The sequence below is a fragment of the Pipistrellus kuhlii genome, unplaced genomic scaffold (assembly GCF_014108245.1).
Source record: "Pipistrellus kuhlii isolate mPipKuh1 unplaced genomic scaffold, mPipKuh1.p scaffold_m20_p_1, whole genome shotgun sequence".
NCBI lineage: Eukaryota > Metazoa > Chordata > Mammalia > Chiroptera > Vespertilionidae > Pipistrellus > Pipistrellus kuhlii.
The window spans coordinates 72,122,155-72,144,135 of NW_023425404.1; the positions used below are offsets into that span (position 1 = coordinate 72,122,155).

A 21,981-nucleotide genomic window follows, 5' to 3' on the forward strand; every position below is an offset into this window, starting at 1 on the left:
CTAGGACCAATGTGCGTTTAACTTGGACTCTAATCCCAGTCTCCATCCCAAGGCTGCAGTGGAGGAGGGCTGGACCTCATCACATGCACTAACTTATCTATGAAATAAAATTAGCTAAGAACTGACCTTGAACTCCTTGAGAGCAAGACAGGGTGTCTCATTGATCTTTGTAACACATCATTAGACAGATACTCCTTGAAAACTGAGACAGTATCATTATAATTCATTTCTGTAACCCCAGTGCCCCATAGAGTGTAAGGACTTCTTAGATTTGTTGAATGAATAAGTAACTGAAATGTGGTTCTCCTGCTATTCATTCCCCTTAGCCTTGGTGAAAACCTAAATTTTCCTTCCCACCATGTCTGCATTGAATCTTGTTCCCTATTGTGTTTTGTTTTTTTTATTTCACTTCCATACTTCTACTTTTGCATTTCTTTTTTTTTCCTCTTTTTTCCCCCCTCATTGATATAATGTCAATTTTTATTAATATAAGTCCTAGACTTTTTTATGGTAAAATATACATAACATAAGCATTACCATTTGGGTCATTTCTAAGTGTAGCAGTAAGTGCATTCACATTGTGCAACCATCACCACCATCCACCCCAGAAAGTTTTCATCATCCTAAACTGACCCCTGAACCCACTAAACAATGGCTTTCCACCTGCACCTTCCCTAAGCCTCTCGTAACCACAGTTGCACTTTGTGTCTGTGAATTTGCCTGCTCTAGGTTTCTCATATATGAGGAATCCGATTATATCTTATATTCTGGGGATTTTCCCTTGCTTCCCCTGACCCTTCTTTTTTTCCCGATTTTCTTTTGATTGGTCCTTACCTGGCCTCTCTGTGAACTGTCCATGTTCTTTCTACTCTGCATCCTCAGTTGCAATCTACTGCAGAGCACTTCCTGCACATTTTCTTATTTGTTATCTCCACATGTTTTTATATTTTAATTTATTATTTCTAAAGTTGTTGCATTATATTTAAATGTGTTTCAAAACACTTAAGGGCAGAAAGATGACAAAAATTTTGAAAGCAGGTTTCTGGAAAGGGCTAGTTCACCAAATGACAGCTCCGAATAGAGGCACCAGGGAGAGAGGAGAAGAAGGGAGTTGATCTACTTACAGGGGTCCTCAAACTTTTTAAAGTGGGGGCCAGATCACGGTCCCTCAGAGAGCTGGAGGGCCGGACTATATGAACTACTAATTCCTACTGTAACACCTCGGCTTCGCTCACTGCCCAAAAAACCTGGCGGGCCGGATCAGACTCCTCTGCGGGCCGCATGTGGCCCACGGGCCATAGTTTGAAGACGCCTGATTCTACTTAATAGGTTTGCCAGAGAAGCCAGTGTTTCTCTTTGAAGACCACTATAAGGTTTCCATAAACATATGGATTGCCAAGTGACCTAAGCATTATCTGGCATTTTTCTTCCAAAGTAAAAGATTTGTTGATAATATCGATAATAGCACAACCAGGAATGTTAGTGAATAAATTTTAAGAACAAAATAGTAATATGTCTACAGTTTGTTTTTTCCAATATTAATCAGATTCACTATTAATGAGATATACACTGAGTGGCCAGATTATTATGATCTCTGAGCACATAATAATCTGGCCACTCAGTGTATATCCTATATAATAAAAGGCTAATATGCAAATTGTCCCCTCGACCAGGAGTTTGACTAGCAGGCAGGCCAGCCAATCACCCATGTCCCCTCCCTCTGGCCAGGGTGGCCCAACCCCCTCTCCCCCCAAATGCACAAATTCATACACTAGGCCTCTAATATATATATATATATATATATATATATATATATATATATATATATGTATGTATGTATGTATTATATACTATATACTGAGTGGCCAGATTATTATGAGTTCAGAGATCATAATAATCTGGCCACTCAGTATATACACACACACACACATCTCCCACAAAGATAGAAAAGCTGGTTTTCTCAGTGACAAAGGGTAGAGAAGAGTCCTGCAGTTCAGTTGCAAAGACACACTGACCCCTCTGCTCATGAGGTGCAAGTTGGGCACTCTATTAATGTTCAGTACCAACTTCTCCCTAAAATCAATATTGTTCATAGCAGGCTCAAATAACTTTTAAGGGAACTTGTGAACAGTTCAAGCACACAAACATAAGTACATAGTTAGATATAGAGTAACAAATACACATTTCATAAAATCTGGAAAACAAAGAAAAAAGTAAAATTACTCTAAATTGCTACTCTCCTTTTGTAAGCATTCCTTTTCATGCACCAAAACGCTGAAATATATTGCAGCAGGGAGGAAAGAAAGCTAAAGATTTTTAAATAAATCACAATGACTATATCTAGATTTAGATTAAGCCATGGTGTATAAGCAATAGTGGGTGTTTTAGAGTGCATGGTCACAGACAATGGATCCTCCTTAAAATGGAAAAAAAAAATAGAAGTGTTGTGACAACTAAATTAACTGTGTATGTAAATCACCTGGCATTAATCCTAATTGCCTATACCTCAGTGCTGGGATGCACAAAATATAATGGCTATTAAAAATCTAGCCTTTCATCCAGCATATGGATTCAAAGTCATAATGTTAAAAGCTTTGGGATATTTGCTTTAGTGATGGTTATATTTTTTTTTAAATACCCACATATTATTAATTCACGCCTTTTCAGTTTCTAGGTCTGGGGAAAGCATGAGTCATTGGCACATGCAACCCAGAACCAGCAGCTGGTTTGCAAACTCAAACCTACAGTGTGGTTATAGGAATAGCATTCCTATTTCTCAATATACCTAAGTTCCTGTTTGTATGTTTAGATGTTGCTCATCGGTATAATTTTTATGTGTTTTTCTCATCCTTCTTAGGCCTTTGCAGTTATCTTTCCAGCCTTCTCTCTGAAGCTTCTCTCTTACTATCCTCCATTTTTCTTCCTTCTCATTTTTATGCCCTTTTTTAAATTCTCTACTCTCTTTTTCTTTGCATTTTAATTTTCTCCTGTTCACATTTGTTTTGTAGCACTTCCTAGGAAAACTCATGACTGTAAAATTTTTGTACTATCTTGTAGTCAGTTTCAAGATACCTATTTATTTCTGAAATTTATCAGCCTAGAACTCTTTTACTCAAAGTCATGTTGTAATAATAGCACAACCAAGAATGTTAGTGAATATATAAATTTGAGAACAAAATAATATGTCTATAGTTTGTTTTTCCAATATTAATCAGATTCACATTTGATATATCAGTACTCATAAGTGCTCACCAAATGTTTGCTGAAAATTTAACATGCATTAACCAACCTTTCCTTCATATGGATTTATCTGATTCTCTGAACCACCCCCTGACATTTACAGATTGCCAAGTAACCTAAGCCCTTCATAGGGATACGGGAAAGGGACACATGATTGACTTACAACTGTAGAGCTGTTTGGTTGCTAAGCCAAACCTAGAACTCAAGCTTCCTCATTCCGTGGCACGTGTCCCACCCCTAGGCCACGCTGCTGCTCTCCATGTGTGTGGCCATCATCTTGCCCAGTGGTACCACTGTCATTATTCCAGGAGAGGATCTTCTGCTCTGGGACCCACGTGACTACTGAGCATTCTTCCCTGCTCCTTGATCCTGAAAATAGATGTTAGGAACCAACCTGCATAGATATTAGCAATACCCATGAAAACTGACATATACAGAGTGCTTGTCATGTACTAAGCAATACGCTTGGTGTAGATTAGGTTCATATTCTACTCTATACAAGGCAATTTAAAGTGACTACAATAGAGTTCTCAGAATACTATATATATATTACTATATATGTCTTACCAAACATCACCAAAACTGCTGTACAGAGAAAATGTGTCTATCCAGATGAAGGGAACAAGAAAAAGAAGCAAAGTCTTAGGGAGATTAAGATAAAAATCAAAGTGTTACTAGGAATCACTAATCTATACCATCTGCCCTGAGCTAGTGACACTAGGGAAGTAAATCTTTATATGTAAGATTGCCTTGCTATTTATGCTCAAGTCTAAAGGTCTTCTTTTCATACAGAGGCACTGTTTCTCCTCAAAGTATCTCTAAGGCCTTCCTGTAAGACCCTCCTGCATTAATTGTGGAGGTGCTTTGGCAAATCATAGCATAATTTGGGGATGTTATAATAAAAGGAAAATAAAGAAATCCCATGTTTAGGAAGAAGAAACACTAGTGCAAAAACCATATCAAATGGGGGTAAGGGAGGAGAAACCTCATTGCCAAACGTAAATTCCCAACAAAAGAAGGTAGTCATTACAATAATAATTATTATTATTACTACTAATATGAAAAGAGAAAAGCTTGGTTCTAGGTTCACTGAAACGTCTCCCTTCAGTCTTGAGTGATTTTTCTTTAGAGCCTGCCAGGAGTGCAAGCCTGTAATTTTAATTATATCTTGGCATTCTCATAAAGCAAACAGCCTGCTCAGGTAGTATTTATTACCTGTTAGGAAGAATACTTATGAATGTGCTGCACAAAAATCCAATTGCAGTGATCGGCCATGGGCCTTCTCAAGGACAGAGGGGCGAGTTGGAAGACATGCAGGAGAGACGTTGCTCATTAAGGGAAGGTTTGTTATCCGAGAACGTATAATTAAGGCAACGTCCCAGCTTCTGTGACAGCCAGCACTCTGGTAGTTGTTTGATTGCTGTGTGGGTCAAGGATCAGCTCCTGCTACAAGATGTAGCCACATTAGTGTGTTAGTGAACTGGTTAGAGAGTAAATTACAGCTGCCTATCCCGAGCACATTATTGTCGGTCTTCATTGCTTTGTTTTTACTGTACACCAGCAGGACGGTGGCTTCTGAGGACTTTGTGTGACACATCAGGCATTTTATCCTTTGAGTAAACAGTAATCATGGTGTGCAGAAAGCGGGGCATTGGAGAATTTTTCCTATTCTTTGAGAATTCCACTCTTCCTTTTTAGTTTGCTCCAAGGGCTCATTGGGGATACATATATTAAGCCCTTTAAATAGTTCATAATAAATCTTTGTCTCAGGCTGATTCTGACAGTTTTTTAAAGAGTCTTTTAAGAGAGAATCCTCAATCATTTGTTAATCCATGGGGTGATCTTCACACTTCAGGAAAAAAATAACAGCCAGGGCTCTTGGGTAGAGAAAATACAATGTAGGGAAAAAATGTATAAATATGAAAAATCCCAAGAAGATTACCTTACTGAGATTACTTACATGTTTTGCATGTAGCTAAATGCTTTCTTTCTTCCCTGGCAAGACAAAAACAGAAAGAAAAAAAAAATCATTGTCAAAATAATGAGAATTTTTGTTGCTAATTTTATATTTTTAGACTACATACATCTCCTAAAATGTTAGATTTCAAATTGTGTAAGAGAAAATATTCTTTTTAAAGCAAACTCATTATCTTGGTAGAAAGATAATTTCTTCTTTGCCCTTGTTTCCCCTTTAAAACTACTTCTGGCATCCCTGAAATTGCTTATATGCACACTGCTATTTTTCCTGGTCGGGAAGAGGCATTCCACTTTTAGAGAAAGGATTGTAGATATTGGTTATTAGCATCAACAACAACAAAAACTTTGAAGGGCAAGACATAGCTTCTAGAATAAAGTCCTTTCTAAGTTGGCTCCACATAACGTATTTTCCAGCATATAAGACGACCCCCTAATTTTACAGTTAAAACATGGGTTTAGGCCTATATTCGCTGTATAAGACTACCCCCCACTTCTGAGGCAACACCAGTTCTTTTTTTTTTAATAGACCGCCTCTCTGACTCTGGCCAATCTGAGCAGGCTTTTTACTAGAACACAGTGTACATGTTCTGTACCCGAAGTTACACATGTACTCTGTGTTCTAGTAAAAAGCCTGCTCAGATTGGCCAGAGTCAGAGAGGCGGTCTATTAAAAAAAAGAACTGGTGTTGCCTCGGAAGTGGGGGGTAGTCTTATACAGCGAATATAGGCCTAAACCCATGTTTTAACTGTAAAATTAGGGGGTCGTCTTATACGCCGGAAAATACGGTGTGTGTTTTTTTAAATATATTTTATTGATTTTTATCAGAGAGGAAGGGAGAGGGATAGAAAGTTAGAAACATCAATGACAGAGAATCATTTATCAGCTGCCTCTTGCACAACCCCTACTGGGGATGTGCCAGCAACCAAGGTACATGCCCTTGACCGGAATCAAACCCGGGACCTTTCAGTCCGCAGGCCAACGCTCTATCCACTGAGCCAAACTGATTACGGCCGGCTCCACATATTTTAGCTTTCACTTTAGATACAAGGTACTTTGTCAAATATATTCGGTGTTCATATGTTAAAGAATATAACACATTTTAGCACCAAAAAAGAAACATATACCACCAAAAGAAAGTAAAAGCAATAATATATCCCCTGTAAAATATTAATATTAGTAACCATTACAATACCTGTGCATTGCCTGTATAATGAATGGAAACCATTTAAAGTCTCTCTAAAGAAGAAAATAGTGCTGGATCTCAGGTGTTTTATGTATTTGAATGTCTAAGGTTTTGCTTATAACTGACAGGATTAAGGAGGAAATTAGGGAATGCAGGTCATAGTGAAGTAAAACATGAGGTAAGCACGGCGACGGAGACGTTTTTCTCCAGGTATATGATCTGAACCTTTGTGTCATTCTAAGATGCAGCTCTCTGAAAAAATACTAAGAACTTTACTAACGACATGCAATTGGAGATTGTGAGAAAGAAATGCAATAATAAAATGAACAAATGGGCAAAGGAGGGCCAACTGTTATAGATAGAGTCACCCTCACATTAGGTCAAATAAGGACCAGAACAAGGGCAGCCACAGCTAGCTGGAGGCCTGCAGATGAGAAGATTAACCACAACTTGGATGAATGCAGTGGGAGCCATCAGCTACCCAGGCAGCAAGGAATACATGGTGCCAGTTTTTAAAGTAATTATTTGCCATTATAGAATATACAATTTAGACCCAGAAGCCATCTGATATAATGTTAAAGTGTGGATGTTAAAAATATCAAGTACATCATTAGAGCTAGCTGTAAAATAGGGAAAGGAGCAGTAATTAATATCAATTGTAACAAATTTGCTTTGCACCCAGTTTGAAAAAAGGCTGCTTCTTTCCCATTTTCACCATCATCATTAGCAATAGCTTTTATCTTTTTAAACTATTGTATAAGAGGGAAAAAGGGTAAGTCTACAGCAAGGATAATTACAAACTACATAAATTGAATTTTTTAAATGACTGCTTTTTTTTATTCTCACCACTTGAGAAGATTATGCGTAGCCTTGAAGAAAATATACAAATTACTTTGTGGCAAGTTCAGGTGTGGAAATGATGCCCATACATATATCATGAGGTCTACACATACAGGGCATCCCAAAGAATGTACACACACACTTTGAATAATTAGGAAGGTAGTGTTTGTTAAAAATGCATTCCATTTTCAAAATTTACAGTGTATGTACCTATTTTGGGAACACCCTATATATTAACTGACCGTGATTATAATGATGACGTCCTGTCTTTCTCATAGAATGCAGGGCTACTTCCAGCAAAAGATTAGAAGAACTTGTTCAGGAACTCAGAGCAGTGACCACTGAAACTTACTGGATCATAAGAGAAAGGAAAACTTGCCTAAATAAAGGCATCAAAAGTAGATATTTGTTAGCAAAGTAACAGGTAGAGCTAATTACCAGATGCCTGCCCATTTCTGGCTCCTCTAAATTATTGTCAAGTGTCAATAAAATTACTAAGAATATTCTCCAATAAATAACCCCCAATCTTTTATTGATGATGAATTTTACACAATAGTTCTAACTCAAAACATTTTGAAAAATAACCACTTCAAGATGTGCTGGAATAGAGACATAATAAAACCAACCAATTCAATTCCAGCTGCCCAGGTTCCTCCTCTGTGATAAATAACAATTAATTAGCAGGAGATCGGGGCTAGGGAGACTGTCAGGAGACCTGCCAAGCCAGGCTCTCTTTTCTCCTCAGCACACACACACTCCCCCAGGGAAATAAAAGCTGGCCATTGTCCTAGGCCCCGCTTCTGAGAAGGCAAATTTGAAAAAGCCACATGACCACACCAACATTCATCTGGATGTTCGGTTATTGCTTAATTCTCTATCACTCTCCATTGAGAAAGTTCCAGCCATTCAGAACTTTTTCTCTGTTCAACGAAAGTATCTCAGGCCATCCTCCTAAACTCCTTAGTTCTTCCTCCTTTATTTCATAACCACATGACCCCTCTCATGCAAAACCCTTGCTCTGTGCCACATAGACTCTCATTCTTCTAGAAGCAGGGTTGCCAGATTTAGCAAATAAAAATACACTTTAACTTTATATGCAATATTCAGGTCATGTTGGGGGGAAAAAGTCTTTGTTTATCTGAAATTCAAATTTAACAATGTTTCCCATATATTACCTGAGAACCCAGATTAGGAGTAAATTCTGCTCTTTCTGCTTACTAAAACCTTTCTCCCATGCAGACCACTAATCTTGAGATGCTGTTAGTAGAGGTCATGATTCCTATGCTTCTGACTCTCCCAACATAAAAGGGGAGTGTCATTATAGTTTGTTCCCACTGCCACCTCCACACCATTACTCCCAACATGGAGAGGGTTAATGGGGGTAAAAAGGGAGGGACATCTGTAATACTGTAAAAAACAAACAGACAAAAAAAAATACTTCTTCTTTAAAAAAAATAGCACTTTACCTGCTCTCAGTGCCATTGTCTGTCAATACCCACATCACTCCCCACCTTCCTTGAAGATGTGAGCTCACGCCCTGCAGTTCTCTGCAGCAATCTCCTTCCTCACGTGGCGGCACATGCCAGCATGAGAGTTTCCAGGATGGGTTAACACTTGTGTGTGCGCATGTACACACACACACACACACACACACACACACACACGTCCTTGACTGTCAAAGCAAGAAACTCATTCTTTGACTTACCTTTAGCCCCCCATTGACATATTTGGACTTTGACTTTCAACTGTGCTTTGTTTTTTATGCCAAATATCTATTAACAATTTTTAAGAAAATATTCTAAGGTACAAGAGCAATTAAAGAAGCTACATAGAGGGAAATGTATGAACTTTTCTCTGTAAAATTTAAAAACTTATGTGTAGCAGTGAACATTGTTAACAGAAGTAAAAGGCAAACAAATGGGGAAATATTTGCAAGAAATATTTCAGAGATGATATCCTTAAAGTATATGTGTATTTAATTCAAATTAGTAAGAAATTCAATTGAAAAATACACAAAGGATACAAATATATAACTCGTTGAAAAAAATTAACTAGCCAATAAATGTGTTAAAACATTATTCAACTTTATTAGAAATAAAAATGCAAATTAAAAACACGAGATGTTTTTACATATTACTCTTCAGAGAGACCCAGAAGAGTATCTTTTCTGTATCTTCTGCTAACTTAATAATTTTTATCAAATTAGAACAAGCATTTTAAGATGGCAATCAATATGAACACCATCCAACATTGCTGAGAAATGCAAACCGACACAGCACAACTTTTCTGAAAATGTATGTGCACATTAGCTTTTTGAAAGGCTCATCCTCTTTAACCCAGTAATGCTTTCTATATATCAACCCTAAGAAACAATAAGGAAGTTGGAGGAATGTTAATTTAAAAAATTCATCACCATGCAATGAAATATTACATGGCCAATAAAATAGTGTGTTTGAAGCCCCTAGATCCCCAGCATCCCTTTATTCCCCCAAATGCTATCTAATAAAAGTAGAATTATTATTATATAGTGAGGTACAATTTTTAACATTAAAAAATGGGAGACATGGGTATGATTCTAATTTTGAAATATATAAAAAATAGCACAACAAAACATATTAATGCTAATAGTAGCTGCATAATAGGCTATTGGGGATACTTTTTAAATTTTATTTTTAGTTAAGTATCATTATTACACAATCTTATATTGGTTATATTGGTTTTAGGTATATAAGATAGTAATTCAACATTGAGAATATTTTTTTCTTACATTTTGCAAATTTTCTATGAACAGAAAAATGGAGATATAAACAAACTTGTTTAAAAGCAATAAATGTTCTCAAAAATCATTCTCTGATCAAAGTTCCCTTATTGGCTGTTTCACCCATGTCACCATCCCCAGCCCTGTCATCCTTATTCCCCTGCTCATCAATCACTCTGTCAGTTTTTACTTGTTTGTCGCCTAACCCTTTGGGATCTCTTACTTGATTGACTTTCTTTCAGTCCTACTGTGCTGGCTCCCCTCCACAGGAAAACCTCATTGTCTTGAGCATTGCCTGGAACACCCAAAGCCATTAGTAGTAGGGTACCCTAGAAAGTTAATGCTCTTACATGTAAGGCTTGCAACTTGTAGCCACTGTGCAATCTTTTTGCTTTTTTCTACTGATTCTAGTCGCTTTGCCCAGATGAAGCTGATTCATAGCTTTCTTTTCATTCTCAAAATCCTCTCCTCCCACTTCCTTTGTTTGTCTCAGCCAACAACCTTTACTCTGCGATTCACTACCATTCCCATCCTCCCTCTCTCTCTCTCTCTCTCTCTCTCTCTCTCTCTCTCTCTCTCTCTCTCTCCCTCTCCCTCTCTTTGCTCTCTCTCTCATCACATTCTCCTTTTTTTCTTTCCTCAAATTCAGAGGCTACCTTCTTTTTTTCTATTACTGATTAAATCTCTCTTAAGATTTAAATTCTTACATTAGTGTTTCCAGTGTAACCAACTTTAAATCCTCTCAACCAGTAAATATACTCAAGCTTTCTTTATTTTTATCACTGAAAGTCACCAAATAGAATAATATCATTTATTTACTCAATTTGTATCCCACTTTGCTACTGAAACTGCTCTCTCTGGAGATCCCAAAGCATTGACGACACCAATGGGTATATCTAAGAGGCAATGGACACTGAACAATTCTGTCCATTAACTCCTTCCTTAGTTTTCTTAAAATAAATGATATACTAAAGATAAATAATTTATTTTTGGGTGAAGGTTCAAAGAGAAACACACACACACACACACACACACACACACACACACACACAAAAAAAAACCTGCATACAATACAGTTAAAAATGGGCAGAGGACCTAAATTGACATTCCTCTACAGAGGACATACATATGGCCAACAGAGATATGAAAAGATGCTCAATATTACTAATCATCAGGGAAATGCAAATTAAAACAATGAGATACTGCCTCATACCTGTCAGAATGGCTGTCATTAATAAATCAACAAACAACAAGTGCTAGAGGGGATGTGAAGAAAAGGAAATCCTCATACACTATCAGTGTGAATGTAAATTAGTCACTATGGGGAACAGTATAAACATTCCTCAAAAAATTAAATATTAGCTTTTAAAAAGACATGTTCAATTGTCATTGAATTGTCATATAATCTAGCAATTATACTTCTGGGCATTTATCCAAAGAAAACAAACCAAAAAAAAAAAAAAAACACTAATTCAAAAAGTCATGTGCATCCCTGTGTTCATTGCAAAATTATTTACAATAACCAAAAATGTGGGAGCAACCTACATGTCCATCAATAGATGAATGAATAAAGAAAATGTGATACATATATCCAATGGCATATTATTCAGCCATTAAAATTACTGTAACCTTGCCTTTTGCAACAACAGAGGTGACCCTAGGGGTATTATGCTGAGTGAAATACGTCAGAGAAAAACAAATACCATCTGATTTCACTTCTATGGGGAACCTAAAAAAAGAAACAAAATAGAAAAAACCTATAGACATAGAGAACAAAGTGATGATTTCCAAAGAGGGTGGGAGGAGTAAAGGGATGGGAATAATCTTTTAAAGCAGATCATGTCTTCAATACACACACACAGCCTCCCATCTAACCTGCACTGATGCAGAAGAGAACTGTTCTAATAATTTAAAATACCCAAAACATTTTTCAAAGCTCAAAGGATAACATTCATAGAATTTCTCATGTCCATTAAAATAATAGTTTTCTGTGAAGCCTTTCACCAATCTGCAGTCATAAAGTTGCAGCACGAATTATGAGCATGGAGGTGTGTGTGGTATCATCACCCCAATATCCACATGCCTTAGTCCCCTCTCAAGTGCCATCGCATCAGGGAGGCCCCTGGGACCACTCAAACAAAATGTCTCCACCGGGCACCAGGCCTCTATCCTATCTGATAAAAGAGTAATATGCAGATTGACCATCACTCCAACACACAAGATGGCTGCCCCCATGTGGTCAAAGATCCTGCCCCCATGTGGACACACAAGATGTCCACCACAAGATGGCCAGCAGGGGAGGGCAGTTGGGAGGCACCAGGCCTGTAAGGGAGGACAGTTGGGGGTGATCAAACCTGCAGGGAGGGCAGTTAGGGGTGACCAGGCTGGCAGAGAGGGGAAGTTTGGGGGCAAACAGGCTGGCAGGGTAGCAGTTAGACATCAATCATGCTGGCATGGGAGTAGTTATGAAGTGATCAGGCTGGCTGGCAGAAGCGGTTAGGAGCAATCAGGAAGTCAGGCAGGCGAGCAGTTGGGAGCCAGCAGTCCTGGATTGTGAGAAGGATCCCAGATTGGAGAGGGTGCAGGCTGGGCTAAGGAACACCACCACCCTCTCCACCCCATGCACAAATTTCATGCACCAGGCCTCTAGTCTTATATAATAAAAGGCTAATATGCAAATTGTCTCTTTGAGAGTTCAACTGACCGGGAGTTTGACCACTTGCTATGACATGCGCTGAGCACCAAGGGGCAGCATGGAATGAGGAATCCCCCAACCAGCAGCCGGCAGCTGGGGGAAAGCAGGCACCAGCAGCCAGGGGAAGGAAGACCCTTATGTGCCCTTATCACCAGCCAGGTCTTCAGGATCCTACCTGTGTACGAATTTCATGCACCAGGCCTCCAGTACTCAATAAGTATTTACTAGTAATTTAAATACCCGAACAAAGGCAAAATGAGCTATAATAAAACACGTAATATATGCTTACATGTGCTATTTAACATACTCATTTTATGCTAAGTAAGGGCAAGAAGTTCCAGGGGCAGGCGAATCAGCCTTTCAGAACTTTTGAGGTGCAGTCTCCGTCCACAGGCCCGCATAGGGAGAGGGGTACTTTGTATATCAATGGCTTGAATCATGGCATGATTTTCCATCCAGCGCGCCCTAACCGTCTCTCATCACATGCCATTGTTGGAGTTAGTCAGAGAGCTTTAAAGCAGTGAAAGGCAGCATGCATATGTGTGTATCCGCGAGTGCCTCTGTAACCAGACTCCTCCATATAACTCCTTTTAAAACACAGCATGTCCCCGGCATCTGCGTCTGAGATGGAGATTTGGCCAGAATGCTAAGAACATAAATGTGGCCGTTTGCCTCGATGCTGGCAACCGGGCGCTGCCCCGTGGATGGGCTGCACAGAAGATTCATGTATATAAAATAGTATATTAAAGTAAACTTACAAAAGCAAAGAGCAATCATTGCAACCATAATTTTTTTCTTCCTCTTTGGGAGTCTAATTTTAAAAGCATTAAAGGAGACAGCTGCTCATGCTGTGATATGCGCTAAACAGCCTGAAGGATGGAAAAAAATATATTTGTAGCTCATAATAACTATTGACCTTTCTGATATACAATGTTCTCTGTGTTAGCTATTCGGTTCTATCAACAGTGAAGATTGAACATGACTTTTTAATAGAAAACATGGGGTTTCAAGCTGCCTTCACAAAGGTGTTTATGTATTGTTATTTTGTTTTGTACTACAAAGACCATGCCTGATGCCCTTTGTCTGACATCGTGTTTGTCGTTAAAAAGAAAAAAAAGGGGGGGAAGGAAAGGAAGGAAAGAAAAGGAAGGAAATAAAAGAAGAAAACAAAAAAAAAAAGGGGGGGGGAGCCTTGATGTTATTGAGTATATTTTATATGAGGAATTGGCTCGTAACCACTTTATAGTCGCGATAAAAGCATTGCCACACTCGATCCCATACGCAATATTGGTAATGGAATCCAAGCGGTGTCCCAGGAGGACAAGCTATATTTTCTCTCCCAGAATGGATCCCTCAAGTGGCAACATTTATGGGGAGTCTCCGGGAAGATTTAAAACACTCGCTTGCAGTATGCATGTGGCATGTTCTGTGGAGCGCGCAGCCCGCTACCAAAGGGGTCACATTGGATGGCATGTTCTCCGAAAGGCTATCTTCACAATTCCCGAGTTTCCCCCCTGAACTTGCCAGTTGCTTAGTAGTCGTGTACAGAAACACCCACAGCTTGACTCTGGCACTGTGTATGTTTCCCCAGAGGGGTACATCCAAACACCAACTGTGGGGCAGCCGGCGGCCACTGAACACGCTCCTCTCCCTGCGGGGCGGGTGCAGGGGCCTCAGAGGCAGCCTGAGGCGTTAGACTCCCATCCAAGGAGGGTGGATACCACCAGCGCAATTGCACTGACAGGTGGCACGGGTTGGCAGATCTTTTTGGACGGATTAGTATTTTGTGTGTTACTTTGAAAGAAGTTGATTCCATCACCATTGAGCCACAATTATGTTCACACCTATGCTCCAGAGCTTCAGTTAACGGTTCACACGTTTTTAAACAAGGCTAGGCTCACAGCTGAGTGGGAATGGGAATCAGCCCTCAGGAGGCTAAATAAATGTGGCTTTTTCGTGGCCTTCCAGAGGAAGCTGGGGAGCAGAGGGAGGCTGACTGCTGAGCCAGAGCAGAACGGCTGGAACTTCATTTGCATGAGACCCAGGGGGCGGTCCCCCGGTGTCCACGAAAGACAGTGCACACGGCCTAGCCCTCAGGGGCTCAGGATCCGGCCAGGCTGCTCAGAGCCGCGACCCCCTTCAAAGGTGCCCTGCCACATGGTGGAGGACGGCCAGTGGGATGAAAACCAACCCTCAGAACAGAGAACAAAGTATCCTCTGATTCTTGGGGAAACAGGCCGATCCTCTAACAACCCTCTGGCCCCTGACTCTGAAAGTAACACTTTGCAGAAAATGCTTCCTTAGAGATGAGTATAACACGAGACACAGTGACTCCCTCTCTCCAGAGAGGGAGGAAGGAAGGGGGGTGGGGGGGGGGAGAGAGAGAGAGAGAGAGAGAGAGAGAGAGAGAGAGAGAGAGAGAGAGGGAGAGGAGAGGAGATGTTTGATATAAAAGAAAATAATTCAAATAATTCTTCTTAAAAGTAAGCATCTGACTGTTACTTTATTCTACATGCAGACTGGGTGGCTGCTTATATAAAACACAATCCTAGGTACTTGGGGAGCTGAGGGGGGCTGGAGGAGAGCAGAGACTAGACACAAAAGCCAAAAACACATCAGGCCTGCTTTTCAGGACCTCACAGTCTTGTAGATGACACTGTTGATAGCATCTCTTGCAAACTACACATTTTAAAACATCAATTGAGCATTTGCTGTGGAGAACACAGGCCCTGCTTGTAACAGTCAGCTTTGCAGGTAGTTTTCCTTGCACATGTGGGTTCAACATGAGTTGTACACACATACATGGTTGTCACATATCAAAACAAGGTGGTGATTTTCCCAAATAGTGTCTACATGGATGTTATATTAGTCATCTATTGCTGCAAAACAAATTACCCCAAATATTGACAAAGCTATCTTATATCGCTTCTACAGGCCAGGAACCAGTAGCAGGTTATCTGAGTAGTTCCAGCTCTTAATGCCATACCCTCAACTCCACTTCTCCTTTAAAAGGAAAAATATTTTGTTCACAATTGAAAAGTCACAAAGTTTTCTCAAAACTTAACATTTTAAAAAAAATTTTCCTCTCTCATACATCAGGGTTTGGTGGCAGCTGGAGGGTTCTGGCATTTACAACTACACTTGGAGTGCACTGGGAAGAAAGGCCCTCTTTATGCTTTGATCTCATTCACCTGCATCATTCCCCTGCAGAGACCTGGAGAGAATACTGCAAGTGTCCAGAATGGACCTGGCCTAGGATTGGCCGGCAAGAACTAGATGGTCCTCAGCCTTCCCACCCTCTCCCACCCCCGGCCCTCCATGATAAAGAAGCAGAAACTCCCAAACCAGTGAGGGAATCATTCGCAGATGGGGACTAACACTGACATGGTTGCACATTATGGTGGCATTTGCCATAGCACAAAAATTATTACAACTTTTGCTATAAATCGTTCTGAAAATTTTACAAAATATGCAAAAACTGACATTTCAAGAGCTGAGATAATTTAGATTTATTAAAAAGTTGAGGCCCTTGACATTCAGCAAAAGGTAGTATATTTCTTTATCTAGCTTTGAGTTGTATGTGTCTTATTTTTGTTTTTGTTTTTAGCTCCTTGTTTATCATTCATAGGTCAAAACTGGCCACATCTAAGCTTTGACCACTTAATCCAGTTTTTATCCATAAATTTCTCCTGGATCTCAGGAAGCAGCTATAACTTCTCTGAATCTCAGATTTCTTATCAGAGTATGCGGTAGGTATCATGGCCTTGCCTCGTTGAGTTGACAGAAAAGTCTTTGATTCCTAGAAAGCACTCTAAAATGCTTCTTCAACAGACTGGTTCCCACTGTCTTTCTATAGCTCCAGTTCTAAGAATACATTTCTCATTACTCCACCCTCCCAACACACACATACATGTATGCACACACAGGCATGTATGCACACATATGCACACACCCCTTCTCTGTTCAGGGCTGCAGTCCTATCACCCATGAAGGCCATGCTGCCTTGGCTCTGTCCCAAGCAGAACCTTCATGAACATGGTACTTCTCACCTGAGACACTTAGGAGGCCTCCCCTCTGTCTGTGTACGGGACAGACTCCATTGCAGGAGCTGGGACGGCCTCAGCACACAGGCTGGCCCTGAGCAAACATGGCCGTGGTGTGGGTGCCTGAAAGAGCTTGTCACATGCTCCTTGGATAGGGACAGTGTGGTCCATGACCTCTGCCCCTTCTCAGCACCAGACAGGCACATGGAACTAAAAGAGAAATCTTCATCAAGAATCAAACCCTTCTCCTCAACGCCCAACGCATCCCTCCACACTCTTGAAATAAAGCTTGAGGGCCAGTTTAGATTTAAAATCTCAGCTTCCACGGGACAAAACCTGACTTCGACTTTGACAACTGCATACCAGCTGTCATGGTTTTAATTAGGTGGCCCTGTATGTTTATTATTTTTTTAAATATATTTTATTGATTTTTTTACAGAGAGGAAGAGAGAGGGACAGAAAGTTAGAAACATCGATGAGAGAGAAACATCGACCAGCTGCCTCCTGCACACCCCCTACTGGGGATGTACCCGCATCCAAGGTACATGCCCTTGACCAGAATCGAACCTGGGACCCTTCAGTCCGCAGGCTGACGCTCTATCCACTAAGCCAAACCAGTCAGGGCGGCAGCCCTGTATGTTTAGACAATTACTGTTGTAACACACGGGGTGCTGTGTACAATGCTTCAGTCAGGGCACAAGGCAATGTTCCGCCTCCAGAGCTCAGGCGAAGCTTGTGTCTCACATCCCCATTCCTTGGGAAATACCCATACTGTGGTCTCTAACGTGCATGCTAAGTGTTTGCTTTGTGATCCCACACTGAGCACAAAAACCATTTCTAATGGTGCCTAAATTGCTCACTCTTCTACAGGTAGATAGCTCCTTCTTTCCTGGAGTAGGGTACCAGAAGCCCTAACCATATTTCACTTCTCTGGGAAGTTTCATTTGTCCTCAGCTATTGCAAACACGATCTTGCTGAACAGAGCTGAATTTTTAAGGCCGAGTTTGCAGTGTGGATTCTGATGGCAGCACGTTAGTTCAAGTCTCTGAGGACCAGGGCCAATAAATGTGAAAGGGACAACAGTAGATTGGCATAGTTTTCCACTTCCACCAGGATGAAAAGCTGCTATAAATTAAGTCTAACCTTAAATGTATAATCTGTCCTTGGGAGAGGAAAAAAAAGGATATAGCATCTTCAAGCTCTCGGCATCCCTTATGAGAAAAAAAATTGGTTCTAAGGGTCTCTGATCTTGTGTTTTAGTAAAATAGAACTGCACGGCTGACTGACAGTTCTGATCTAAAGCATTTACGTTTAAGTTTTGATCTCTCTGCTTTTGATTAAAACTAATGAGCTCATTTAATTCAAAATGGGAATCTCTGATAAGAGAAATAAGGTTGATGTGATTGGATTAGAGGGGTAAATTAAACTCTTAGAGCAGAAGTTTGTGCTTATATAGTGTATTAAAAAGCTGTTGGCGTATTATGGCGTGTTAGATGATGAGAAAAATTTCATAGTAATTCATATTTAATCAGAAGAAATGAAAGTACTAAATATAACATGGCTCTGCTTTTCCCTCGAGTGATAAAAAGCTGTACATTTAAAATGACATCAGATCCATTCTCTCTAAAACAAAAAAACAAAAAAAGAAAATCTTAGGAGAGGGACATAAGAAAAGGACACTTGCCGGTGGTTCCATCACCCCAGAATAGAAACACCATAAATATAGGAAAATATAGTCACATTAAAACAGAATGACATAGAAAAGGCCCCAGACCATAGACAGCAGGGTTTCTCTTATTACAGTAGCTCTCATTCTTCTTTTGTCTTAAGTCAACCCTGGATCATTTGTATTGAGCACAACGTTTAATATAAAAAAACAGAGATGCCTTTGCCTTAGAAACGTGGAATATGTTATATAATATAAAATTTTACAGTTTTTGGCCTATCTTCCTTTGTTTTCATAACTATATATTTAATTCTTAAATCTTTACCCCCACCCAGAGAATATAAGTGCTATTTTGATATTCTACTTTGAGGATATCAGAAAAAGGACTGTTCAAAAGAAATACTAATGTTGTTGCAACTTTTTTTTGCTTTAGAATAAGAAAAGCTTTAAAAGCACTATTTTAGAAGAATAAAATGAGAGTATTTATTGGGCTTAAACATCCCAAAATTATTTTTTTGCAGAAAAAAACAAATTTATATAATACCTTAGAAGCTTGACTATAAAGAAAAGAGACTTATGTTGCCTTCTAGTCTTATGAATAAAGCATTTTTAGATCAGCAAGACTGCAAAATACCATTTTAAGTTTCCCAAGTAAAAAATGTATTGTACTTAGTTTAAAAATCTGTAAAGGGAAAGAGATCTTACTAAGAGAGGATACTATTATTTTCCACCCCAGAAGCAGAGAAGGGGGAAACCCTGAGACTGTTTCCTATTGGGGTGAGGGCAAGGAGGGGACAGGCTGCCATTAGTGATGGGAATGGAAAGTTGAAATTGTGAGGAGCTTGTGTTTGTTTGTCTGTATATCCCACTCTCAGCCCTCTATCTTAAGTCAGTTGAGAATTTTTCATGCTTCCTATTCCCCACAATGAAGAAAACCAACTCCAGTATTCAAAGGCATTGATGGTTCTGTGGTTCTCAGAACGCCCCAGGAGGTAAATGACACAAGACAGGATTCTCAGGGAGAACAAGGGGCAGGCCATCCTCACCCTCCCTCAGAAACAGCTCTGCCTGAGTCTTAGTTGATCCTGTCAATCTGGGGAGTCTTTCTTTCTCATGACAGTTCTCTCCATGCACATCGGCCAAGCCTCCCAATGTGCTGTCACTGCTTAGCTACTATCAGACCTCATGTAGGGAGCTGCTGGGGATTAAAGGCCAGGGAAAAACTCTTGCTAGAAACTGGAATGAAGTTACTTTGGATAATTAATTTTTCTTTTTTATTTTCTGCAAAGTAAACATTTTCTAAATGAGGTAAATTGATTACTTGGCTCTTAGCACCTCTCAGTCATTTATTTTTAGTGAATTCAAGGATTGCACCTGAGCAGTAGCTGTGAGGGGCTGTGCGGAGATCTAAATCATGTGTGTATGTCTTTGTATCCTCAGTGGAGTCAACCAGTCCCAGCCTGCTAACCACTGACAACACCCTTGAGCGTTCCTTTTTCATCCGAATGAAATCTACTCTGACCAAACGTGGTGTGCACATCAAATCATCAGGATATAAGGTAAGCTGGGCTTCAGAAGTGGACATATCTCTGTCTTAGGTCCATATAATTAACACATGTGATCTTGAGCAACCCACAGGGTTCTTAGCTGTCTTCCTGTCTCAAGGTAGAGCTTCCTTACACCTTAGTCTCACTTCAGGCATTACTGCTACACCAAATACCTCAATATCGTGCCTTTTCTTAGAGCACTTGTGAATAATGCACCAAGGGCCTCAGCACATTAGAAATTCACTTAGCTGGAGAAGGTGAGCCAAATGTATGTCAGTCCTTAAAATGAGAATTCTGGAATTGCTGCTTATCAGAATTCCACTTCTCCCACTTAACTCTCCAAAGCCCTCCTTTCTCTTGAGAGAAAGACTGTCCATTTTAATATTTCAAACTGGCCACTGAAATTCATACATGTAAGTAAGAAAATCAGGTTGGATATCAGAAATCGTATACCATAATAAAGAGAATAGTTAGTATACAGATTATACGTTCCCCACAACAGTGAAGACCAAGTTTAGAGTCGTAATCTTCATTATTATATCATTTTAGTTACTATAGCAACATAAACTGAGACCTATGAAACTTACAAAATGCCTTTGGCAATGCAAATCCTATCAGTATTACAACATACTAACCAACCTCTCAAACAATGTTTATTAGATGTGGAAGATAAACATAAGTAGACTGTACTATGGATGTGGCCCCCATAGCCTTCCCCAATTTCAGAGTGTAGTGCTTTTGATAGCTCTTGAGGGTGAGCACCGTCAGTAAGGGTAACAGTCCATATTATCAGGCCTTAAAAACTATATATAAGTAATCAAGACCCTGCATAAAAGTCAGAGTCAGGCACTGTATTTGACATGAATTCTTCAGAGAGAAAAAAAGACAGGAGGTGGGGAATCAGGCCCTTCCATGCACCCCCCAAACCTGAGCTGACCAGTCTAAAAGGCAGGCTCAGAGCAGCCATAACCTTAACAGGGTCAGAGTGAAGGAGAGGACCTGAGCGGCCACTATGCTTTACCCTACAGACCCCATTATAAAGAGCTATGCTGGGGGAAACAAAACGCGCTCTATCCTTAGGATCATTTGTATTTGCCTACCTTGCTGAGTCCAATTCATTTATTAGTTATTACTGTGTGGCATTGGCCAGTTTGATTTCTATAGGTCACTATGGGTTTAATGACTATTGCCATTTGAATGCAAGAAAGTTACATTCTTTGTGTCCAGTTTCAGGAGCTGTAGGTCTCCTTTTCAAGGATTCCTGTCTGTCTGTCTGTCAGCATTGTTCTTCACCGTTAGTGATTTTTACTGGTTCGTAGGGGACATGTCCCAGAAGTGAAGAAGGTGAGACAGGAGAGGTATCGTTTGAAAAAGGAATACTTAGTGTAATTCAATGTCACTACATAATTTAATATTCTGAAAGAATGCATAGCACCCACATGACCAACTAGAGATGTAAAAGCTCTGTAAAATTTTCGATCTGCAAAAATGTGGGATGTTTGGGTAAAAAATATAATAATAATAAGGGAAAGTAATATGAGTTTCAATCTAGGCAAGAAACCAAATAGCTTGGGTTCTGTTTGTTTGTTTGTTTTGTTATAGGGGCACCTCAGTAACATGAGAAGAAATTGGGCAAACTAACGTTTTAAATATTAATACAGCATTCATTCATTCAACAAATATTTATTGAACTCCTACTATGAAGCCTCTTCTAGATCCTGGCAATGCAGTTCTAATATTAAAAAGTCTCTGCTTCCATGGCATTGCATTCTAACAGCAGGAGACGGAAAATGACAAGATGATGAGAAGGGAATAAATTAAAAAGGTGATTTCAGAGAGTGATGAGGAATAAAATAAAAGTAGCTAACATTTCTGCACACTGCAAGGTGTTGGGCAGGTAGTGGGTACATGTATTAGCCCTCGCCAAAATCCTAGAAGAAAGTAGTTCATTGTTTTCATTTTACAGATGAAGAAACTAAGGCAGAGGAGGTTAATTGCATATCTCAAGGTCAAAGATTGAAGAGACAGAGCT

The 21,981-nt window shown here is 39.8% G+C and overlaps 1 protein-coding gene across 5 annotated transcripts in view; it reads left to right on the forward strand.

Annotated features, from left to right (window-relative positions):
* NPAS3 (neuronal PAS domain protein 3) overlaps positions 1 to 21,981 on the forward strand; it is an 865,816-nt gene that overhangs the window by 778,614 nt on the left and 65,221 nt on the right. For all 5 annotated transcript variants that reach the window (XM_045585294.1, XM_036451409.2, XM_045585289.1 and 2 more), the window contains one exon: positions 19,843 to 19,961. In XM_045585294.1, the coding sequence (XP_045441250.1) occupies positions 19,843 to 19,961 (119 nt within the window). The remainder of the gene's footprint in view (positions 1 to 19,842; positions 19,962 to 21,981) is intronic.